This window comes from Gopherus evgoodei, chromosome 7 (assembly GCF_007399415.2).
Source record: "Gopherus evgoodei ecotype Sinaloan lineage chromosome 7, rGopEvg1_v1.p, whole genome shotgun sequence".
NCBI lineage: Eukaryota > Metazoa > Chordata > Testudines > Testudinidae > Gopherus > Gopherus evgoodei.
Genome location: NC_044328.1, coordinates 28,388,951 through 28,411,753, shown reverse-complemented (window position 1 = coordinate 28,411,753; position 22,803 = coordinate 28,388,951). Strand labels below are relative to the sequence as shown.

Here is a 22,803-nt window from a genome sequence, read left to right as displayed (position 1 = left end):
ATCTGCAATATTTCCTGACATTGTTTAATTTGGTAAGGCCAGTGTCAGTTGTGTACTTATACAACAGTGTACATGTATTCTGCAGAGCATCTCTTTAACAATTACATATTCATCTGGTTTGCCTTGCTTCCGTTAACTTTTTCTATAGTGACATGCAGCTCCCTTTGAAGCAGCAGGGTTTTTTGATCCCACTGGAAGACATCATGCTATTGGTATTTTCAGTGAAATATTTTCATATTTCAGATGAGGGACATGGTGGAAAAAAGGAGGAGAAAGGTGAGGATTTGGGAATAGGGATCTGGAAGGAAACTATGGACATGATTCTGATCTTATCCCACTGTACATGAGGAGTCTACATATATGGCTCTTATCACTATAATATCAGAGTGCCTTCCAATTAGTCACAAAGTTCTCTTCCCACTAGCTGCATGGGTTAGGGAAACATTACCACCATCACAATTTCACACACTGAGAACTGAGTCAGAGAGATTAAGGCCCAACCCCTCAAAGGATTATGCAGAAAAATTGGGAAGGGAAAAGGGGGAGAAAAAACTAGGAGGGAAGGGTGGTGAGCGAGATGGGATTCCACTCCTCCTGTGGTCTATGGACAGCTTTCCATTCATTTTTGACATCAGATTTCATTTCATTTACTTTCATCCTCCCCTATTCTCTTCTGTTTCATTATTCTTTCTTCCCATTCCTGTAAATGAGCTGCAGGCAGGAAGGCAAGTGCATGTTGCTTTGGATCCAGTCCCGCTCTTGCTTTTTAAATTGGCTTGTAGAGGAAAGCTCTCTAAGTAATGCAATCAGGTCAAGTGCATTTTTTCTTTGATGTACACATCCTCTGCCAGCTTGTATAGTGTACAGCATGAGTTTGCTCTTGAAGCTGTCTCCTGCATGGTAGAGATGTGCTGCAAGATCCAAAGCATTAACCCAGGGAAACTGCTGCTTAGCTTAAATATACCACTCTACGAGTCTGCAACTTTAATTCTGGAGTCCTTAGGGATATTCATTTTTGTGATTTAAATATGTGAGGACATTGTCCAAAATGTGTATCGCTTTTAACAGCAACAGCTACCTAAGCTTTTGAAGCATCTTCTGTGAAAACATGTTTGTGAATTAGCAGCATCAAATGTTGTCAGCACTTCTCTGGAAATAATGTTTGTTAGTTAACCAGTTAGATCCAGAACAAAATATTGGTTTACATGGGTTCCATAAAAATGACTATTTTCAATTTTAAGGTAGACCAAAAGAGTCCAGTATTTTAAGCTCTTTTCTGTAATTACTGTTGGATGTGCAATCATACAAAGGATGCATCTTGAATGTCTTCTGGTATGCGTGAGGGCAAGAAAACAAAAATGCTCTTTTCTTCTTGAGGGACCATTTTGCCTTGGGTCTCTGTGTGGCAGCTAGAGAGATAAAGTTGGACCTGCTGAGAGTCCTGGTTTATACTGCGAAATGGTTGGGAGGCAAACTGTTCTCTTTCAAGCAAGTTCTGGCTCACTCTTCCATAACTATTTGCCAGCATATATCTGGGACACACCTTTAGGGTGAGACAGTTTCTGTGACAGAGTCCAGACACCCTAAAGGGAGAATAGGGGGTTTGAACCCCAACAAATAAGCAACTGAATCAACTGGTTGTATAGAATGTTGTTTTATATAAATATGTCAGGTAAAGTCTTTTTTATGAAAGCTTGTAATGTTCTGAACTTGATGGTCATTAGGAGATACATAGCATCCTACCAAATTCACAGCCATGAAAAATGCGTCCTGGGCCGTGAATTCTGGACTTCTGTGTGCTTTTACCAGATTTCAGAAGGGAGACCAGCATTGCTCAAATTCGGGATCCTGACCCAAAAGGGAGTTGCAGGGGGGTGCAAGGTTATTTTAGGGGGGTTATGGTATTGCCACCCTCACTTTTGTGCTTCGTTCAGAAGTGAGTGGCTGGAGAGAGGTGGCTATTGGCTGGGAGTCCTGCCAGCAGCAGTGCAGAAGTAAGAGTGGCAATACCATACCATGCCACCGTTACTTCTGTGCTGAGGCTGGCAGCGGCTCTGCCTTCAGAGCTGGACTCCCAGCCAGAAGCTGTGGCTCTGCAGCTGCCCAGTTCTGAAGGCAGCACTGTCACCAGCAGCGATTTCCCCTCCCCTCAATTTCTTTTGGGTCAGGACCCCTACAGTTACAACACTCAGAAATTTCAGCTTTAAATAGTTGAAATAATTAAATTTACAATTTTTAAAATCCTAAGACCATGAAGTATCAGAGGGGTAGCCTTGTTAGTCTGGATCTGTAAAAGCAGCAAAGAATCCTGTGGCACCTTATAGACTAACAGACAAACAGACAAAGACCGTGAAATTGACCAAAATGGACTGAATTTGGTAGGGCACTAGACATGTATACAGGTTATGAATGTATACATGTGTATATGTGTAGAACATTATAACTGTATTTATGATGCAACTGCAGCATCACCTCACAACTGGGAGTGAAGTAATCAGGTAGAGAGGGGCACCTTTACATGAAACTAAATGCACCTAGCATTGTACAATCTAGTGAAAGACAGTGGTGGACCATTTAAAATTACTGGAAAAAAATTGAAACTCAAAAGAAAACCCCACTCTTGGAAAAATAAGGAAGGAAGGAGTCGTCCGTCCCCCCCCGCCTCTCCCTGTTCTGTGTAACCATGACTTACCAGAGTCTGAGAGAAAGTGTGTGTGTGTGTGTGTGTGTGGTGGGGAGGGGGGAAGGACACTGAACCCTATTTAAAAGGGAAGGGGGTTTGAAGTGAAGGCTATCCCGAAACTGAGGACTGTGTTTAAGTAGGGTGCTGTCCATGAAACATTGGATCCCCTCTAGGACAGAGGGCATGCTGGGAAACTGTTCAGAGACTATAGATAACTTGTATTAGAAAAGAGAATTTAGCTAGTATAGAAGTGTAAAGCCTGAGAATTGTATCTTTAGGCTTATTTGTGATATAACATGTATACATTTGCTTTCCCTTACTATTTCATCTTTTGAATCTGATTTTTTAAAATAAAATCTTTTGTTTGTTTTTACCCCACGCAGGTCTTTGGTGTGCAAATTGTGTGGAATGTATATGCCCAAATGAACTGATAATGGGGGAGTAGCTTTCACTCCTACAGGGTGATGAACCAGAGGGGAAAAGCCCAAGTGTCTGGTAGTTAAGAACTCAGAGAGAGACAGATTTGTGGGGACTTGTGATCAAAAGGGCTAGTGAGGTCACCCTGCAAGCAGTAACTAGGGAGGTGGAACCCAGGGTTGAGACCTTTATGCTTATAGGCTGGCTACTTTTGTCAGAGCTCTCAGCCATAGCAGCATATCATTAAGGCACCCAGAGTTACAAGGAAGGCAGTGACAGAATCCCTCACTGGTTTGAGTGATCCCCAAAATGACAGTTTCCTTTTCAGTTTGTCTTTATTATTGGATTGTTTATTGTGCTCTTGCTCTTGGATTTAGTTGGGTTGGTTCTTCTAGCTGTGATAAATTATGCTGTTGTTCATTTCTGTCAAGATCTTAGATACTGTAGCCACATATTTCTAAAAATTCAACAAGCCTGATTATCCATTACTCTGTTTCCCTTGATGCAGGAATAGAGGGTGGGTGCAGTGGGGGGTGGAGCAAAGGTAGCTTTAAGCCACATTTGTATTGCCCGTATTCTGGGGTAGCAGGAGATTTGCCCAGCCCCCAGTGCAAGTTATAGTGTCAAGGCTGCTGTAATTTATGCTCTAATGCCCATGGGAAGCAGGAAATAGCTGTTTCCTCACAGCCCCCAATGCCACAGGATAGGAGTGGGGCTAGCACAGAGCCCTTATACCTCTACCTTTAGCTGTGCACTGACTGGGGATGGTCCCTGCTCATGGAGCATTCTCAGGTGGTCATTTCTGACCCCTTTAGAAGCCCTTTACACTGCCAGAGTGGCCCTACAGGTTTTATTTTGACTGAAAATTAGGCCCAATATAATATTTTGATTCTCTTTTCCCCTCTCTTCCTTCAGCCTCTCTTCTTTCTCCTCATCTCTTCCATCCCTGTTGCTGTCCATAGTCTGATTCATCATTCCAACATTAGTAAGAAGGCTGAATCTTCAAGTGTTCCCTTGGGCAACCCTTTTACCAAGTTTGAATGGAAGTTTTGTATGAATATGGCAAATTCTCTGAAAGCACCACTTAGTCTGTGCTGCTTCTCCTGTTGGCTGCTGTTGATGTGTCACCTCTCTTGCTGAGCTGAACGAAGGCATATGAAAGCCTTGTCCTGGACCTGGCAGCTGGTATCAAGCAGAGTGCCCCAGGGGTCTGTCCTGGGGCCCATTTTGTTCAACATCTTCATTAATGATCCGGCTGATGGAATGCATTGCACCCTCAGCAAGTTTGCAGATGAAACTAAGCTGGGGAGGAAGGAAGGGGAAGGGAGAGGGGAAGAGGTAGATATGCTGAAGGGTAGGGATAGGGTCCAGAGTGACCTAGACAAATTGGAGGATTGGTCTAAAAGAAATCTGATGAGGTTCAAGAAGGACAAATGCAGAATCCTGCACTGAGGATGGAACAATCCCATGCACTGCTACAGGCTAGGGACCAACTGGCTAAGTGGCAGTTCTGCAGAAAAGGACCTGGGGCTTACAGTAGACAAGAAGCTGGATATGAGTCAACAGTGTGCCCTTGCTGCCAAGAAGGCTAACGGCATACTGGGCTGCATTAGTAGGAACATTGCCAGCAGACCGGGGGAAGTGATTATTCCCCTCTATTCTGCACTGGTGAGGCCACAGCTGGAGTATTGCATCCAGTTTTGGGCTCCCCACTACAGAAAGGATGTGGACAAAATGGAGAGAGTCCAGTGGAGGGCAACGAAAATGATTAGGGGGCACATGACTTATGAGGAGAGGCTGAGGGAACAGGACTTATTTAGTCTGCAGAAAAGAAGAGTGAGGGGGATTTGATAGCAGCCTTCAACTGCCTGAAGGGAGGTTCCAAAGAGGATGGATTAGGCTGTTCTCAGTGGTGGCAGATGACAGAACAAGGAGCAAAGGTCTCAAGTTGCAATGAGGGAGGTATAGGTTGGATATTAGGAAACACTATTTCACTAGGAGGGTGGTGAAGCAATGGAATGGGCTACCTAGGGAGGTGGTGGAATGTCCATCCTTAGAGTTTTTTAAGGCCTGGCTTGACAAAGCCCTGGATGGGATGATTTAGTTGGGGTTGCTCCTGCTTTGAGCAGGGGATTGGACTAGATGATCTCCTGAGGTCTCTTCCAAACCCACTATTCTATGATTCTATAATATGTGTGTCAATTAGGAAGAGCTCCTTTAATAGTAGTCGCATGAGAGTTGGACCAATACTACGTAGCAAGTTTTAACAAGAAAATGCATCTGTTTCACCTGTGGGTCAAAGCCGAAGTTCAGGTTGGAGTCAGACTTACATGTGAACTTTCCTAACATTCAGAGGGGTTTTAGTCCCAGTGTTCCATCATGGGTCAGTCTGTAAATAAAACAGAGTCCACTATGGTCAGAGGTTGGTAAGATGTCTTTAAGAAATGATTGTCTCTGCTAAGGTTGATTGATACTAGTTAGCCAGTGACTGGATAAAAGCATTCCACAACTAAGAAGGTTCTCCCAAGCACTTCAGTAAAGGTGCTTTTTTATTTCCACTAAAATTCTTCAGCTGTAACCACAGGCACACCATTTTAGTTTCTGTTCATTCTCACGTGAGTTTATAGAGCTCCTGGCCAAAAAATGTCCTGGGACAATATAACGCAACGGACTCCAGTTCAGCTGAAGCGGCATCAGGCTTTAGTTCGGTGGCTCCTCGCTTATCAGTAATGAAATCTGTTCATGTTCCCCCCCCTTCCTGCCATTACAGCATAGCCAAGGCTTCTTCAGCAGTGGATCTTGTGCTGAAGGTGGAACTGGCACTAGAGACAGAACTGGCCTGGGGGCAGAGAGGGACTGGGTGGTAGTCTCCCCTACTTCATGGGGGCTGGTCCAGACTCCTCCACGTGCCCCCTGAATGTTTCTCTGTGCTCCCACGAGGGGGGCATGCCCCACAGTTTGGAGACCACTGCTTTAGTCCTAGAACAGCATCTAGCAGATAAGGAATTAAGTAACCATTGCATTGGGTAGGTACTGACTGGCACATGTTGAGTTCGTATATAGCTAGTGTGGGCGGTCTCTGGTAAGCAATAGCCAATAGGGGGTAAGCGGTACTAATTTAATTACAATTAATGCATAGGCTGCATGAGCTCCTTACAAACAGAATAAATTACAAAGCCTGCATGACTTTCTTACAGAAAACTTCTTTAAAAACCAGTGAAGATTGCTCGAGTGCAGATACCACCATCAAAGCCAGAAAATCAGCCATCACCCAACCCTTGCAATCCACAACCCTAACTTTGCCTTCTCCACAGCACCCCAGTCACATCTACCATCCAACAACAGATCCCTTCCTTCTCTGTTGCAAATTTCCAGTAGTGAGTGAACAATCTCAATCTCTGTGTGTGTGTGTTTGTATATGTATAGTTTATTTGTTTGACAATTGTTTTAATTATTTATGAAATAACTTTCTAATGTGCTGGAGAATGTTTTGTAGTATATTTTGCTACAAGGATGTTTAGTAATGTGGGACACTGATAATAAAGAGGCGCTGTCCAGTTAAAATATAGGCATTAAAAAAGTAAGTTAAAAGTAATTTCAGGTACTCAAAAGTCCCCCTGCCAATTTATGTGGTTTCGTAATCAATTTTTCCTATTAAAACAATAACAACACGAAGTTTGTCTCCCTCTGAATTCAGATAACAGGGGAAAGTTAGTGTCTGATTTATCATACAGTGAAAACAATGAAACTCACTATTCACAAAGTGTTGGGAAATGCACAAAGTAAACGAACAAAAAAATATTTCAGTTATAGTAACTTCAGATGTTCAAGAAGAAATACAATATTTATGTTAAATTAAAGCTCAGAATGAGCTGCCTTAAAATAGTGGGGATTGCCACATGTCACTGTTTTCCAAAACAGAGGCTTAGTTTTTGGCTGTCAGTCAGTCTCTGGCTTTATAAGTACCTACTCTCAAGATTTAATTGGTGGGGGGGAAAAAAAGTAATCTGCTGTACTAACATGAAAACAATTATAGTGCTCTCTTGTAATGTTATACTGGTGATGACATTGCATTTAATAATTAGTGTGTAATAAGTATATTTTTACTATGTAAATAGCCTATAAATATATAATTAAAATCAAGAGAATTTATACAGATATTTTGATTTTTTTCCTATTCATTAGGATTTGGATTTTCAAAAGGGCTCAATGTTAGCCTAAATTTGCTCCCATTGAGTTGTGCAATTAATATCAATGGGAGCGAAGTTAAGCCAATGTTAAAGGCTTTTGAAAATCCCATTCCAAAAGACTTTAGGAACCACAGATTCATTTAATGGAGGGACGGATGTGGCCAGCTGGGTACACACTGAGTAGCCTTGGTTCAGACACAGGTGTGTAGCACTTTCATTTTCATTCTGACAGAGAGGAATCTTTTCATTATCCTCCTGAATGCACACTCATGAGAAATCACAAGCCCAGAGTTTGTTATAGGATCTTATTCCTAGCTATATATTGGAGGTGCATTCGGTCAATTTGCATTTTTCCTGATTTAATAGCATGTTGGGCTTATTTTTGGTTTTGGCAGTATTTTTCTTGACATTTAAAATATGCTTTCCACTATTTTCTGTTGACCTTTATCAGTATTGAAGAAGGAAAATAACTAGAACTATTGTATTAGAATAACGATGATGAGATGCAAATAAAATGAAAAGAAGAAAATCCAGAGATAAAGCTGTCTATCTATCCCTCTCACACTGTTGTGACAGATATTTGCACCCCATATGGTATAGCTGGCATCCTGCATATATACGCAGTATGAGGAGTAGCATGTGTTTATGTTTCTCTTGAGCATCTTTGTACTTCATCTCTAATGTTGTTTATATACAGGTTTTATTATTCAGTTAAGCAGCAAAGAGGAAAAATATCAGGGCTAATTTCTCTGGTTTAGAAGCAAATTAATGTTTTACAACTTGCTTTGTATTGCCAAAATGTTTTGGCTTCCACCACATTTTGATCATGTCTCTGAGACTTCAATTTGTAATCTAGATTTTTATTCTTTTCTGTGCCCTCTCAAAATCAGGGCCTCATATTTACTATATATCTACCTGCAACATTTACTCAAATGGACCTAATTCGGTGCCCACTGAAGTCAATGGAAAGAATACCAATGATTCCAATCGGCATTGGCTCAGACCTTTTGAGAAATACCTCATCCTTCAATTGGCTTTAGAATTCAATGTGGCTGTTCATGCAGTAACATACTACTCACTAGGAACAAGGGCAACAGATTCAATATTACTTATATTAATGACTTCACTTTCTTTATTCAATGGTTGTAAAACAGAGTAGGGGCATGTTAATAAAAAAAGATAACGAGACTGAGTTGGAATTTTTATTTATTACAGTGAGCACTTATCTTAGTAGTTTCATTGACTACAATAGTGCTACTCACAAAACTGAAGATGAATTGTTTGCATGATCATGATTTGGATTTCTGTATATAACCCCCAGGGGATTACCTAGATTCCTGGGGCTGTGTCTGCTGGAAGCTCAGGGAGAGGCACACTGTCTCTGGTAGTGAGGAGGAGCCAAGGCAGACTCAGAGTTTGTTTGGCAACCAATAGGGAGTGAGATGCCTTTCCCAGGGAGCTCAGGAAAGGGGAGAAGCTATTTTTTAGTCAGTCTGGAGCCAGCCAGGGCAAGGGAAGGACTGGCTGTGTGGGGAGCTGGTGAGTCCCAGGCAGGGCTGGCTTTAAGCGATTCACCCAATTCTCTGGAATCGGGCCCCATGCTGAAGAGGGCCCCACCTGGGGGTCTTTGGCAGCATTTCAATGGAGGGTCTGCTCTGGGGATCTTTGGTGGCATTTTGGCAGTGGGGGGTCCTTTGGTGCCATGGAAAACCCAGAGCAGACCCCCTGCCACTGAAATGCTGCTAAAGACCCCTGGAGTGGGGCCCCCTTCCAATCAGGCCCCGTGGGTCATAAAGCTGGCCCTGGTCCAAGGCTTGCATGCAGGGTTCCCCCTGAGAACAGGCCTCTAGGGGTCTGAAAGCAAGATCCCTCAGCTGGGCTTTTCCTTCTCCACTGATGACTCTCAGTTTGTAGAATTTTGCTGGGAAACTTCCCCAGCCAGGCTGAGTTGGCCGTCCAGCTCTCTAGGTGAAACCAGTCACCACCTGGTCAGCTCTGCTCTGGCTGCTAGCCCATGACTGCTGCCTGCTGTGTGTGTGTCTGGACGCTGGGCTAGGAGACTACACAACTACACTAAAATCCAAACTGTAATCTGCACTTTGAGCCCTGCACTGCTTTGTGGTCGGAGGAAATCCTGGGACCAAAAGCAGCCTGACTCCTGCCTGAAGAGGATCTCTGCCAGCAGAGATCAGCCCCTCTGCAGTGACTGAGGAGTCCAGAGTCATCTCTGAACCTGAGGATCATTCATGGAGTTTGTGAGTGCACCATCTTTTAGTTAGTCAGGGAACTTGTTTTGGGGACCCCCCCTCTTCCCTGAACTGTGTCCTCAAGCTAGGGAGTTAGGGTTTGGGGAATTTTATAACCTGCTGCCTATTAAGCCTTTGGAGGGACTAACCACCTCCTCCCACTTATGAGTCTTTTGGGCTGTACTGAACCCAGTCAACCACACTGCTAAACAACTGCAGAGAAGATAGTGTGGTCCCCAAAAAAGTACATGTACCAACGGGCCACAAATCTTACATTTGCTACATCAGGTCCTGTGACTGGGGAAAGTCACAGGTATTATCAGCATGGGCACCAGTGACCCTAAGAATAATGTTTTACCCTGTTATATTTGTCTCCTGTTTAATATAATTACTATGTTGAATACAGCATCTATATGTTTTATTTCTTGGGAGTTTCCAACTATCTGGCAAGTAAGCGGGGGTTACCAATGTGATTAGAATTTTCTTCCCAAGATGCCCTGGTGACCCTGCTAGGAAGGAGCGGGGGATGAGGGGGAAGATAGAGACACCACCCAAAAAATTCATATAGAAGAATAAAGAAGATACAGCATGCTGAGTGGGTGGCAGAATCCAGAAGAACCCAGGCCTAGCCATCAAAACCTGTAAGCAGATTGGCATTAAAGAAGGTAACCAGGTGGAGAGGGGGCACTACTTGTATAGTGCAACAGTCCTGAAGTCTCTCTTCACAAGGCTTTAGCAAGAGCATGTAGGACCTCTTGTTACATATTTCCCTTCTGCCGGATTTTAAACTCTTATAATCAATTTAAAATAACACTCCACTTGTAGTAGCAAAGGACAGCTGTAGCAATCTTTCCATTCCAAATCATCAATATTGTATTTGTGGTAGAAAGAGATTTTTATTCAGCTCTAGCATCCATTGTTAAACTGTTCACTTCATAGTGAAGACGTTAGCTTATGCTCCGATGTACCTTCAGCACAGACATGTCCATTGGCATCTTATGGATCCTATTCTAACTCATGTGTAGAAAAGTCTATGGCAGATTGCATAAGATGAGCAAGTCTTGTTGAATTTTTTTTTATTAAGGTGATCACAATTTTTATAGCAGGTTGTACGAGGCAAAGTTGGAATAAAATGCTGCATCAGGAAATATTCAAAATTATTAAAAATAAATAGAGATCTTAAGGTCCTGAAAAAGAGCAAATTCTGTCACCAGCCAAGGTTCAGATCTAAGCATGGGATCCTGTACTTCTAAATATTGAAATCTAATGGATGACAGACTTTTTTTTTTTAACAAACAAACAAAAAAAACCACACAGTTCCAAGTGTCCTGTACAATTTAAAATAAAAACCAGGCTGCATAGCAACATTCACTAACTGGACACTGATGAGCTCAGCAAGCCATCACCATTGAGCACAGTGGAAGAGGTAATTTCTCTCCCCAAAACTGATTCCCTCCCCCCAGTCCTCCTCACTTGGCAGTCATTGAACCTAATTCATAGTTAGAATAACTGGATGAAAGTTCCGTGTCAGTCAATTCTATGGAGACATAAATAGTGATAGAAATTACACACCAGGTGTAAATTGGTAAGGAAACAGGTGTACTGGAAGTGGCTGTATATAGTAAAGTAGTGAAACTTTCACTATGCAATGGATGTGCAAAATTTAATATATTCCAAGAGAGCTAAGACAGAGTGGGGGCAGCAAGAAAACTAACATGAGAGAGTGAGATAAAGCAAGCCCTCCATTGTATGTTACACTTTCCTTTTGGCTGATTTTTCCTTATGCATTCTCCCGCTCCCCCTCCCTCCCCCCGGATATGTCTTACTCTTTTTGCATACTCAAATATGCCAAATCAGTTCAAGTAAGCAACTCTGCATTGCTTTGTACACCAACTTACATCTGTTTCTAATCAGCTAATACACAATGTTTAACTTCTAACATATTTACTTCTCAGCATAATTCAGTATATTGAGGCAGACCTCAGCGTGAAGAGTCCCAGAAAATAATTACCAAAAACCCAATTAACAAGTGCTAGGAGAGAAATGTGGGGCCAATTTTTGTTCTGTTACATGAGTGCAATCTCATTATGTCCTGGAAGGTAGAATATGGCTCAGTAATGCTGTTTTACAAAAGGTCACAGTTGTTAAGGCACTTCTATAGCAATGAAATCTGTTTTAGTATTGTAGTTAGTAAGCAATAGTATGTTTCATTTCCACAGGGCTGATGTTAGTATTCATGTCCTTCAATCTCTTCTATGTCCTAATAAAGCAACTAATCTCTCTGGGACAACAAACAGCTTTAGATACCTCTTTTCTCTATCATATCTTAAGCTTATCAGGTAAATTCAAGTCTTATACATATCACGATCTTTGGAATCTACAGTTTGGGCTTACCTAAAAGGTCCTCCAATATAGGGGCGGCTGTATGTATTTTGCTGCCCCAAGCACAGCAGTCAGGTGGCTTTCAATGGCATGCCTGCGGGAGGTCTGCTGGTCCCGCACCTCTGGTGTATCTGCCACTGAAGCCGCAGGGCTGGTGGACCTCCCACAAGTGTGCCACCGAAAGCCGCCTGCCTGCCATTCTCACAGCGATTGGCAGGCCGCTCCCCTGCAGCTTACTGCCCCAGGCATGCGCTTGGTGCACTGGTGCCTGGAGCCACTCTGCTCCAATACTTACTAATGGCTAGATTCTCGGAGCCCTTCCTGCTCAGACATACAACTTTGCCCACAATAGAGAGAGGGATTTCTTGCTTGATGCTCACCCCCCTACCTGGCCAACAAGTGGGTGGGAAGGGTATGGAGTGGCAGGAGCCCTAGCTCCATCTCATTCCAGCTAGGGAGTGGGCTGGGGGAAACTGTCCAGGTCTAGGAGGAAGAAAAGTAGTAAATTTCTGTTTTTTTAAAAAGGGGTGAAGTGACTCACCCTCTCTCCCCCACCCCTTAGCAAAATGGATGGAGGAAATGAATTGCAGAGTTGCAAGAATAGATTGTGTAAAGTTACAAGCCTCAGACTCTTGGCTGTATTTTCAGGATAAAAACCTGATGCTTCTTCCTTCTAATGTTATTTCTTCAGCTTATCTTGCTGCCCTTTAAATTGTATTGCAATTGCTGTCACTAGTGCAGGAGTCAGGATGATGAATAGTGGTTGTTGGCTTGTGACTTGATTAGGCTATGTGTACACTTGCCGAGTTTTTGTGCTGTCAGTTTCAACGGTGATAGGGAACCAGTGAAAGTAAAGTGCTGGTTTGTGTACTCACTTCCTCAGGCATCAGAGAGTGTTTACATTAGCAGCACTTCCATCGCTGCAGCGCACTAAGGGCAGCTGTCAAAATGGAGAGAGCTGCACTGTGGGATAATAGGTCTTGTGGGAAGGGCTGGTGTGTGTGTGAGGGCAATGATCACAGGGCATCCTGGGTCCCTGCGCAGCCTCTTCTCCCCAAACACTGATTAGCTCCAGTAGCTCAGCATTGCTCCAAGCAGGGGATCATTTGCTCCATGGAACAGTCATTGTCACCTGGCCAGATAAGTGAGCACTTGCCAAGAAAACAGGAAGGGGAGTTTCAAAGTTCCCAGGGCTTTACAGGGTGAGGGGTGGATGTCTTGTCAGAGGAGCAGAGCTGCTGGTCAGAGTGGTCACCCTAGGCACTGTGGGATATCCTCCGGAGGCTGAAAGCTCTGTAAACAGGAAGAACGTGTCTTCACTTGCACATCACCAGTAAGAGCTGTGCCTCTCGTGGAGGTGGTTTTCTTTTTGCGGTGAAACTTCTGTGCTTTAAATGGCAAGTGTAGACGTGCCCTAGATATGACACCAAAAAAAAACCTCCTTCAGAGGCAAAGGAGGAATTTGTTTCCAGATGGAGGACTTCAGGCTTATAGTACTGGGAGAGCAAAGTCAAAGTAACCATGTAGAGGTTGAAAGTAGAAAGATAGGAGATAAAGGGCCCAATGCTCCTGTAAAACTCATATTGATTTTAACAATGGCTTTCAGTGGGAGCAGGACTGGGTCCAAAGTGAAGGAAAATTGCAGAAGAGTTTGAGATATTTAGGTGAAATGTGATCTTTGAAGTAAGTGGGCAAACTGAGAGACTGTTGGTGCTCCAGATTATAGAGCACATCAGAAAGTGAGTGTTAAGGTAAATTGGATGGACACTGATTTGTGACCTGATGAGACTACAAGAGGTGAGACCAACAGTGATTTCTTTGAACAAAAAGATTCCCCTCTGGAAAGCACATACATGGTTAAAAAAAACCAACACCAATCTATTTAACTCTCTTTTTTTTTAATATAAAGAGTTACCCTTTGTCATAGGCAAAGAAAACAAGTTTCTTGCTAGTATTAAACTCTTACATTCATTAGTCTCTTTTGCATTGGATTCACTGGCCAGGATTGGAATATTTTCTCTAGAGTACAATTGCCTGAACTATTAAGAAGGAAATCGCCAACTCGACTGGGAAACAGCAGACCTGATGCCTGTTTCCAGTTTGCTACTGACCTGCTATGTAACCTTAGGCAAGCCATTTTGCCTCCACGTGCCTTTGTTTCCACCTCACCATTCATTTGTCTTGCCTATTTAGATTGTAAAACTTAAGGCCGGGATTGTCTCTTATGTGCTTGAACATCTAGCATACTATGGGCCCCCAATCTCTTTGAGCCTGTAGTGGCTACTCTAGTGTAAAATAATAATACAACACATGGATTTGGTATGCAACCTTCCTTAAAACAGTCAATATATGAACAAGTGTTTCTGAGGGACAGTTATCACACATGCATTTTCAATTAATGTGAAAACAGATGAATATTTTAAAGCATCTACCTGAAAGTCTCCCATAGCAGGGTTGGGAGTTAAAAAAAAAAGTAGGATGATTTGAGAAAAAAAATTACTTTAAGGCTGAGATGCTCCAAGTTTTTTAGGCACTTAATTCCCATTGAAAGCAATGGGAATTAGGCACCTAAATAATTCTGAGGATCTGGATCTTTGACTTTCTAAGCCAGAGGTTGGGCAAACTATGACCCAGCCCACAGGACCTTTCTGCCCAGCCTCTGAGCTCCTGCCCTGGGAGGCTAGCCCCCAGCCCCTCCCCTGCTGTTTCCTCTCCCCTGCAGCCTCAGCTCACTGCGCTGCTGGCACAATGCTCTGGGCAGCAGGGCTGCAAGCTCCCAGGGTAGTGCCGCTGCAGAGCCTGACCTGACCTGGTGCTCTGTGCTGCGCAGTGCATGGCTGGCTCCAGCTGAGCAGCGTGGCTCTCTGTCCTGGTGCAGCTGCGCCACCAGTGACTGGTGCTTCAGGCAGAGCGGTAAGGGGTCAGGGAGCAGTTGGTTGGATAGAGGGCAGGGGAGTTCAGGGGGTGGGGAACAGGGGGGTTGAATGGGGGCAGGTGTTCTGGGGGGCAGTCAGGAAGGAGAGGGGGGTTGGATGGGGTGGCAGATGGGGTGGGGGTCTGGGGTGGTCAGGGAACAGACAGTGGGGGAAGTGGATGGGGCATGCGTCCCGGGGGAGGGCTATCAGGGGGCAAGAAGCAGGGGTGGTCAGATAGGGGGCAGGGGCCTGACTGCGCCTGGCTGTTTAGGGGGGGCACAGCCTCCCCTAACCAGCTCTCCATACTATTTCTGAAACCCGATGCAGCCCTCAGGCCAAAACATTTGCCCGCCCCCGTTCTAAGCCAATAGTGGAGGAGATTGTTAGCACTTTGGGGACTCAGTTCCACAAGGTGCTGAGCAGTCTAACCCCGTAACAGTAGAGCACTTAAGCAGATGCTTATATGTAAGCACATGAGGATTCCCACTTTAAGCAGCTGAGTAGTCTCCATGACTTGAAGTTCAGCACATGCTTTAAGAGTTGTTGGAGTGGGGCCAGAGTGCTCAACACATTGTACAGCCGAGCTCTGGGAGCCCAGACATGGCTGAAGGAATACAAATACTTATTGTTGGACATAGCGCCAGCTATCGAGAGGAATCCCACTGAAGTCAGTGGAGCTACTAACAGTATGTATGCTCTGTGTCCTAGAGTGTTTGCAGAGGGGACTCCAGAGGAAACTATTAGGTTGATTGTGGGAAATGCTACCATCTCTATTAAAGATTTCATGGATTAGTTTATTTTTCTTATTTATCAGCTAGGGATGCAATTGTAATACATTGTTAGGATGCTCATTTTCACAGATAGTGACACTGATGTGTCTAAAGCCTGGAGCTGGAAGACATTGTGGAGAGTGTTAGAGAATACCCTAAGAGCTATCACTCGCTGTTACTATAGCAACACAACCCACTGCACTCACTGTGATGGAATGAGCTGGGAAAGGGGAAGTGCTGCCTATGACAAGGTCCTTACTGGTTCAGAGATGATGGCTGATAAATCAACTTTATCTAATATCAGAGCGATTTGTGCCTATTATTTTATTCCCAAGACCTACAGGAGTAAAAGTGACTCCTGTTGCATGTAGCAGTTGTGCAGTTCTGATCTGCTTTCCAAATTGGTTCCCTTGCTTTCAGCCAGTTTTACATATATCCTTACACTTGTGTGCTTAACTCTTTGTTCCCTCTATAAACCACAGATGGGGAGATCAGCAGGGGGCCAGAATAACATGGGTGCCTGCAGCCTGAGGGGATAGCAGAATAATCTGCCTCTATCAAAAAAAAAACTGTTAAACTTCCCCCCTCTCCCCAAACAAAAAACATCAGCATAGGGTATTTCACTTGCAATGAGAGAGCTTGGGTACAGGTTATGCTGAACAAGTGGAACTTCATTAAACACTATGCACTGCTCGGTCTATGTGGCTGAGTTGCTTCCAGCGTAACTCCCCATGTTCCACGTTCCCCTGGTGTCCAGTCAACATGAAGTCACTCCAGGATCCATGGGCCTTCTGACTCTATGCGCTAATGGTGAAATATGGAGGATGGAGTCTCCAGGGGAAAGTTTAAAAAAGTGTTTCTGACTCCCAAAATGGAGAGACCTCTCAGACTCCAAGGGAGAAATGCCAGGGCTGAAAAAGATCACCTGGCACTAGGATGACCAGACAGCAAATGTGAAAAATTGAGATAGGGTTGGAGGGTAATAGGAGCCTATATAAGAAAAAGGCCCCCAAATTGGGACTGTCCCTATAAAATCAGGACATCTGGTCACCCTACCTGGCTACCAAAGTGGGTATCTGTAGTTAAGGCCATGAGAGATGATCAAGCTTCTAGTAGTAAAGAAGGAAGTGCCTGACTTGGAAGAGAGAGTCACTGTGCTAGAGACTGGCCTAAGAGAAGCAAGTGAGAGACACAGAGCTACAGAGTCCCATGGTGCTGATGGAGAACAGAGAGCAGTGCAGTTTAAATCAGACTACATAGAACATCAGACTTAACAGAATGCCTGAAAATGCTGCAGGAGGAGTCAAAATCCAGTATGTAAAAAAAAAAACAGTTGTGGACTTGTTACACCTGAACTCGCTGGCAGAGGTAACAGTGGAGAAAGTGCTGTTTGCCCTGCTAGGGCCTTGATAGAGAACTAGAGAGCTAATTTTGAAATTTTATAATCAGCAGAAAAATTTAATTATGAATAAAGCCAGAGAACATTCAGAGCTCATACTCAAAAGGCTAGAAGCATTAACATTTCCATGACCTCTCTGCCCTAATTAAAAAAAAAAAAAAAAAAAAAAAAGGGCTGAGAGAAATTACAGCCACACTCAGGAGGGAAGATTCTGCTATAGAAGCAGATTTCTATTCCAACTCACATTCAGCTTCTAAAGTAAGTATTGTACAGTAAGACTTTAAACAAGGAAAAATACACTCCAATTGCTTGGGATAGAATGCTAAAAAACTCAGAAGTAAGAGCATACTCCAGAGGTGGTAATGAAGGGTAAGCTGCTGGAAAACTCCTAGCAGATAGTGAAACACAGGGAAAGGAAGATAAGACACGACAAATGCCTCTAGAGATCACACTGGTAATAGCAGAGCTGAAGCTGAACAAAGTGGAGGCGTAACCTAAAGATTAATCAGAAGGGACTTCTGGGGAGTCACCAAGAATGAACAGTGTTTGTTAGTGTTTTAAAGACAAAAATAGTATGACCTGTGCTTTAAGTGGGGGTGATAGCTGTATGAAAAGTGGTAAAACTCCAGCTAAAAATTCTAGTTAAATTTTACAAGATATTAAAGGGAAGTTATTGTGTCCCTTAGGAGGCACCTGCAGTGTTGTTCTGTTAGGGGAGGAACTTCCACAACCTATGAAAGAAACTACTGTGGTTGTTCTCCCTAAAGCTGGGGAAAGACTTTACCTTATGCAGCTCTTGTAGGCCAGTATCACTGTAAAATCGTAGACATTTTTTTAGGAAAGGTAGAAGCCAGCCGACTGCAGTCCCCCTCTCAGTATATATAAATCCATATGAAACTGATTTAGTTAAGGATCAATAGATGTTAGACAATATTTGGAAAGTACTTGGAATCATCCATAATGCCAGATGCAGAAAAGATCAATTTTTTAAAATCACCTGATGTGGAAAAAGCTTTTATAGAGTGGCACTTTCTGTTCCATGTCCTGTCCCATATGGACCTTGGCCCCCAGTTTCTTAAATGGGTAACTTCTCTTTACACCAACACAAAAGCAGCTGTGTGAGTTAATGGGGTTAAGTCTCCCCTGTCTGAATTACATAGGACTAGACAGGGATGTTCACTGTCTCCTTTACTTTTTACACTAGCCAGGAGACTTTTGCACTGAGAATATGGAACAATGACTGTATCACAGACTAAAACTTGCAGGAACACATCAAAATAGCTTTACATGCAGATGATATAATATTTTAATCTAAAACCAATATTTCCCTAAAGTTAGTTTCTAAAAAAATGCATGACTTTGGGACAGTGTCTGGATTTAAAGTACATTATGCTAAATTATATGAGACCTGTGAATTCTAATCTCAAACAACCTAGAAGAGTTTGTAATTTAAATATCAAACAAACAGATGTGTTTTTCTCTGGTTCTTCTTCCCCATCCCTTCAATTGTTTAGTTTGTGCTGTGGCCAGATCTTTGCATCTCATCAGTGTCACCATTACCATGCATATCTAGTCATAGATGAGTTTCCCCTTTTCTGTGTGTGCGTTTTTCCATGTAGCTATGTGGAAATAAAAGACGTTTAAAAAGTGGAAAATCTGATTGTAAAAAACAACAGTAATTGGCAGGGGGACTCTTTAGCAAGCATAGGACCTGAAAATGACTTTTAATCTAGTTTTTAAAAATTGACTAGATTTCAAATTGATGTCACCCTTTTAATATCAGAGTGCTTCAGATCACTGAAACTTCCTTGGTTACACAAAATAGAACATTCCCTAATACATTAGGAAGTATTATCATTAATTAAAACTGTACAATTATTTTGCCAGTTGTAGAACATTATGATATTGGTGATGCATTATCCTTTATTATATCTTTATTAAGTTGTTCACTTGTGACTGCAAACTCAGTAATTTGTAATGGATGAAACACACCTTTCCACCTGGAGCAAGGCTATATCTACACTACAGAATTAATCCACAAGGCCAGCATCTGCATTAGCCTAGTCTGACTACAAGAATCCATACTGCCATGCCCTACCTGAGTGACTGTGTCCTCAATGGTTCTGCATTCACCTTTGTGTCTGGGGGCATATCCCAGGGTTCCTTGTGCTAAAATGCTCTAGAATTCTTTCCCAGTCAATTTTAGGAGAACTTGTCTGTCTTTTGTAAAGAATTGTGAGAAGGGCATTGGAGGACTATCAGCACTTGAGTGATTTAACCTCGGTCCTCACTGCAGTGTGGGAAGGTTCCATCACAAGTTAAAACAGAGACTGTTCTAACCCACATCCCCAGTTAAGCCAGCTAACCTGGGTTTAAGCACCTCCAAACCCAGGTCAGAGGTTCCTGTATGAATGGTAGGGGTGCTAAGACTAAAACTCGGGTAAGAGCCTGTGTTAGCTGTGCAGTGTTGATATATCCTAGCTGGGTTTTGTTCAAGAAATTAAGTGGCGTTTGTATGAAAAGAAATTGACCACACCCAGTCAGGGATAGATGTACAGGTTAATATTAATAGTTTTTTAAGGCCAGAAGAGGCCACTATGATCATCTTGTCTGACCTTCTGCAAATGTAACACAGGCAATAATTTCTGCATGAAACCCACAACTTCTGTTTGAACTATACCGTATCTTTTAGGAAAACAGCCAGTCTTGATTGAAAGGTTTTAAGTGATGGAGAATCTGCCACCTACATAGGTAAATTGTTCCAATGGTTAGTTACCCTCACTATTAAAAAATATTCACCTTATTTCTCTTCTGAATTTGTCTAGCTTCAGCTTCCAAGCATTGAACCTCATTATGCCTTTTTCCTACTAAATTGAAGTGCCATCTGCTATCAGAAATTTCTTCTCCATGTAAGTAATTGTAGATCTTGTATTGTGGCATCTCTCCCACCAAACTCTAAATGTTGAGTTTCCTGACCTTTTGTAGACATACTCAGTGGCCTAATTCCATATTTACACCCAAGGGTTCATTTTGAAGCATTATACAGCCACTCTGCTGAAGTCCCCAACCCCCATGTTTAAATTGTGTGATGCAGGGGACTAACCCATCCTTCTGCCAATGTGAGCTATCCAGTCGTTAACATGAATTAAAGAGTTTCTAGCATATATCAGAGTTGCTTTTTAAAAAGAAACATCAAGAAACTCTGCAAAAGGTGTGATCTGGGTCAAGTCATGACCTCTGGTCCTAAAAGACTGAACTTAAAAACAAACATTTGTAGTATGTTTTCTCTCTCTTGCTTGCTTTATTTTTTTTAAGAAAGCTGTGCACATTGAAATGGTAATCACAGGCTTTCAATGCATTGTAAATGAAAATGAGATGAAAGCTCACTTCCTTAAATAGAAGATTTAAGCAGAAATTATGCAATTCTGGTGCACATCCTTTATGCAAGAGTCAAGGTACATATTGTGTGTGTGATTTTTTTTTTTTTAAAGAGAAATTCTTGACTTGTACCAATTTAGATAATTTACCCTTGTCATCAATCTCTCTTGAAAATTGTAGGGATGTTGTCTGTGTCCATATTTCCCACTTATCAATTAGTCCATCAACAGATGCTTTAGAGTAGGTGTGGGAAAAATGGGCATAAACTTGAAGACAATATTTTTCTATGGTGAATTGTAATTAAAGGCTTTAAGCCCAAGAGGCCTGATCTTCCATTGCCCTGCACCTTGTGTAGTAATTTACACAAATCCAAAATGAGTGCAAAGAACAGAAAGAAGAATGCACTAGACTGGGACTGAGGCGGCCTGGGTTCAATTCTCAGATAAGCCAAAGGGTTTGTCTTTAATGCAGTGTTAGCTCAAGGTATCGTGAGTGTTGCCCCAACCCAACTCCCATCCATATACAAAAATCTCTAGGTTAAGTGGTGCTTTAAACTCAAGCTAGCTGGGATATTAGGGGGATATGAACATAAGAATGGCCATACAGGGTCAGACCAAAGGTCCATCTAGCCAGTATCCTGTCTTCCAACAGTGGCCAATGCCAGGTGCCCAAGAGGGAATGAACAGAACAGGTAATCATAAAGTGATCCATCCCCTGTTGCTCATTCAGAGCTTCTGGCAAACAGAGGCTAGGGACACCAATTCTGGCTAATAACCATTGATGTACCTATCCTCCATGAATTTACCTAGTTCTTTTTTGAACTCTGTTCGTGTCTTGACTTTCACAACATCCTCTTGCAAGGAGTTCCACAGTTTGATTGTGCCTTGTGTGAAGAAATACTTCCTTTTATTTGTTTTAAACTTGCTGCTTATTAATTTCATGTGGTAACCCCTAGTTCTTGTGTTATGAGAGGGAGTAAATAATACTTCCTTTTTCACTTTCTCCACACCAGTCGTGATTTTATAGACCTCTATCATATCCTCCCCGTAGTCATCTCTTTTCCAAGATGAAAAGTCCCAGTCTTATTAATCTCTCCTCATATGGAAGCTGTTCCATACCCTTAAATCATTTTTGCTGCCCTTTTCTGAACCTTTTCCAATTCCAATATGTCTTTTTTGAGATGGGGCGCTCACATCTGCACGCAGTATTCAAGATGTGGTCACACCATGGATTTATATAGAGGCAATATGATATTTTCTGTCTTATCTTTCCCTTTCCTAATGATTCCCAGCATTCTGTTTGCTTTTTTGACTGCCGCTGCATATTGAGTGGATGTTTTCAGAGAACTATCCACTATGACTCCAAGATCTCTTTCTTGAGTGGTAACAGCTAATTTAGACCCCATCGTTTTTTTATATATAGTTGGGATTATGTTTCCCATTGTGTGTTACTTTGTGTTTATCAACATTGAATTTCTTCTGCCATTTTGTTGCCCAGTCACCCAGTTTTGTGAGATCCTTTTGTAGCTCTTCACAGTCTGGTTGAGTAGTTTTGTATCATCTGCAATTGTTGCCACTTCACTGTTTGCCTCTTCTTCCAAATAATTTATAAATGTGTTTAATAGTACCGGTCCCAGGACAGACCCCTGGAGGACATCACTATTTATCTCTCTCCATTCTGAAAACTGACCATTTATTCCTACCCATTGTTTCCTATCTTTTAACCAGTTACCAGTCCCTGAGAAGACCTTCCCTCTTATCCCATGACTGCTTACTTTGCTTAAGAGCCTTTGGTGAGAGATCTTGTCAAAGGCTTTCTGAAAATCTAAGTACACTATATCCACTGGATCCCCCTTGTCCACATGCTTGTTAACCCCCTCAAGGAATTCTAGTAGATTGGTGAGGCATGATTTCCCTTTACTAAAACCATGTTGACTCTTCCCCAACAAATTATGTTAAGCTATATGTCTGACAATATAGATTGCGGTTCAAGTGATACTTACTCTTAAACTAGTAATGCAGTGGGGATGTAACTACAAGTTACAGCCTAAGTTAGCACAAATCAGCTGTGAAAGCAAACACTTTGTGTTGCTTATCCTATCATTCTGCTTAGCTTAAGTGTTATTTCATCACGTGGCCACTCTGACTTGTCTGAATTAGCTCAATGGAGTAACTCAGGCTCATTGTTGCAGTGAAGACAAACCCACAGGTTTCCTTCGTGACCTTGGACATGTTACTTCATCTACTCTTTGACTCAATTCCCACCTTACAATATATCACACACACATACGCTCTTCCGCACCTCACACAGATATTGTACAGCACTCAGATAATAATCGGAGTGGAGTGTGGGATGCTACTTTCCTGATTTGGTAGCATTTTTCCACTTTGTGGCTAGAGTCAATGACTACACCATGTGCAGAG

General features: G+C 42.6%; 1 protein-coding gene across 4 annotated transcripts in view; it reads left to right on the top strand.

Moving 5' to 3' along the window:
- STK32C (serine/threonine kinase 32C) overlaps positions 1-22,803 on the top strand; it is a 225,026-nt gene that overhangs the window by 47,995 nt on the left and 154,228 nt on the right. The window contains exon 1 of one of the 4 annotated variants that reach the window (XM_030570517.1): positions 6,445-6,477. The exons of the other annotated variants lie outside the window; for them this stretch is intronic. Coding sequence (XP_030426377.1) covers position 6,477 — 1 coding nt within the window. The 5' untranslated portion in view covers positions 6,445-6,476. Of the gene's footprint in view, positions 1-6,444; positions 6,478-22,803 lie in introns of those variants that run through there. 4 annotated transcript variants of the gene reach the window in all.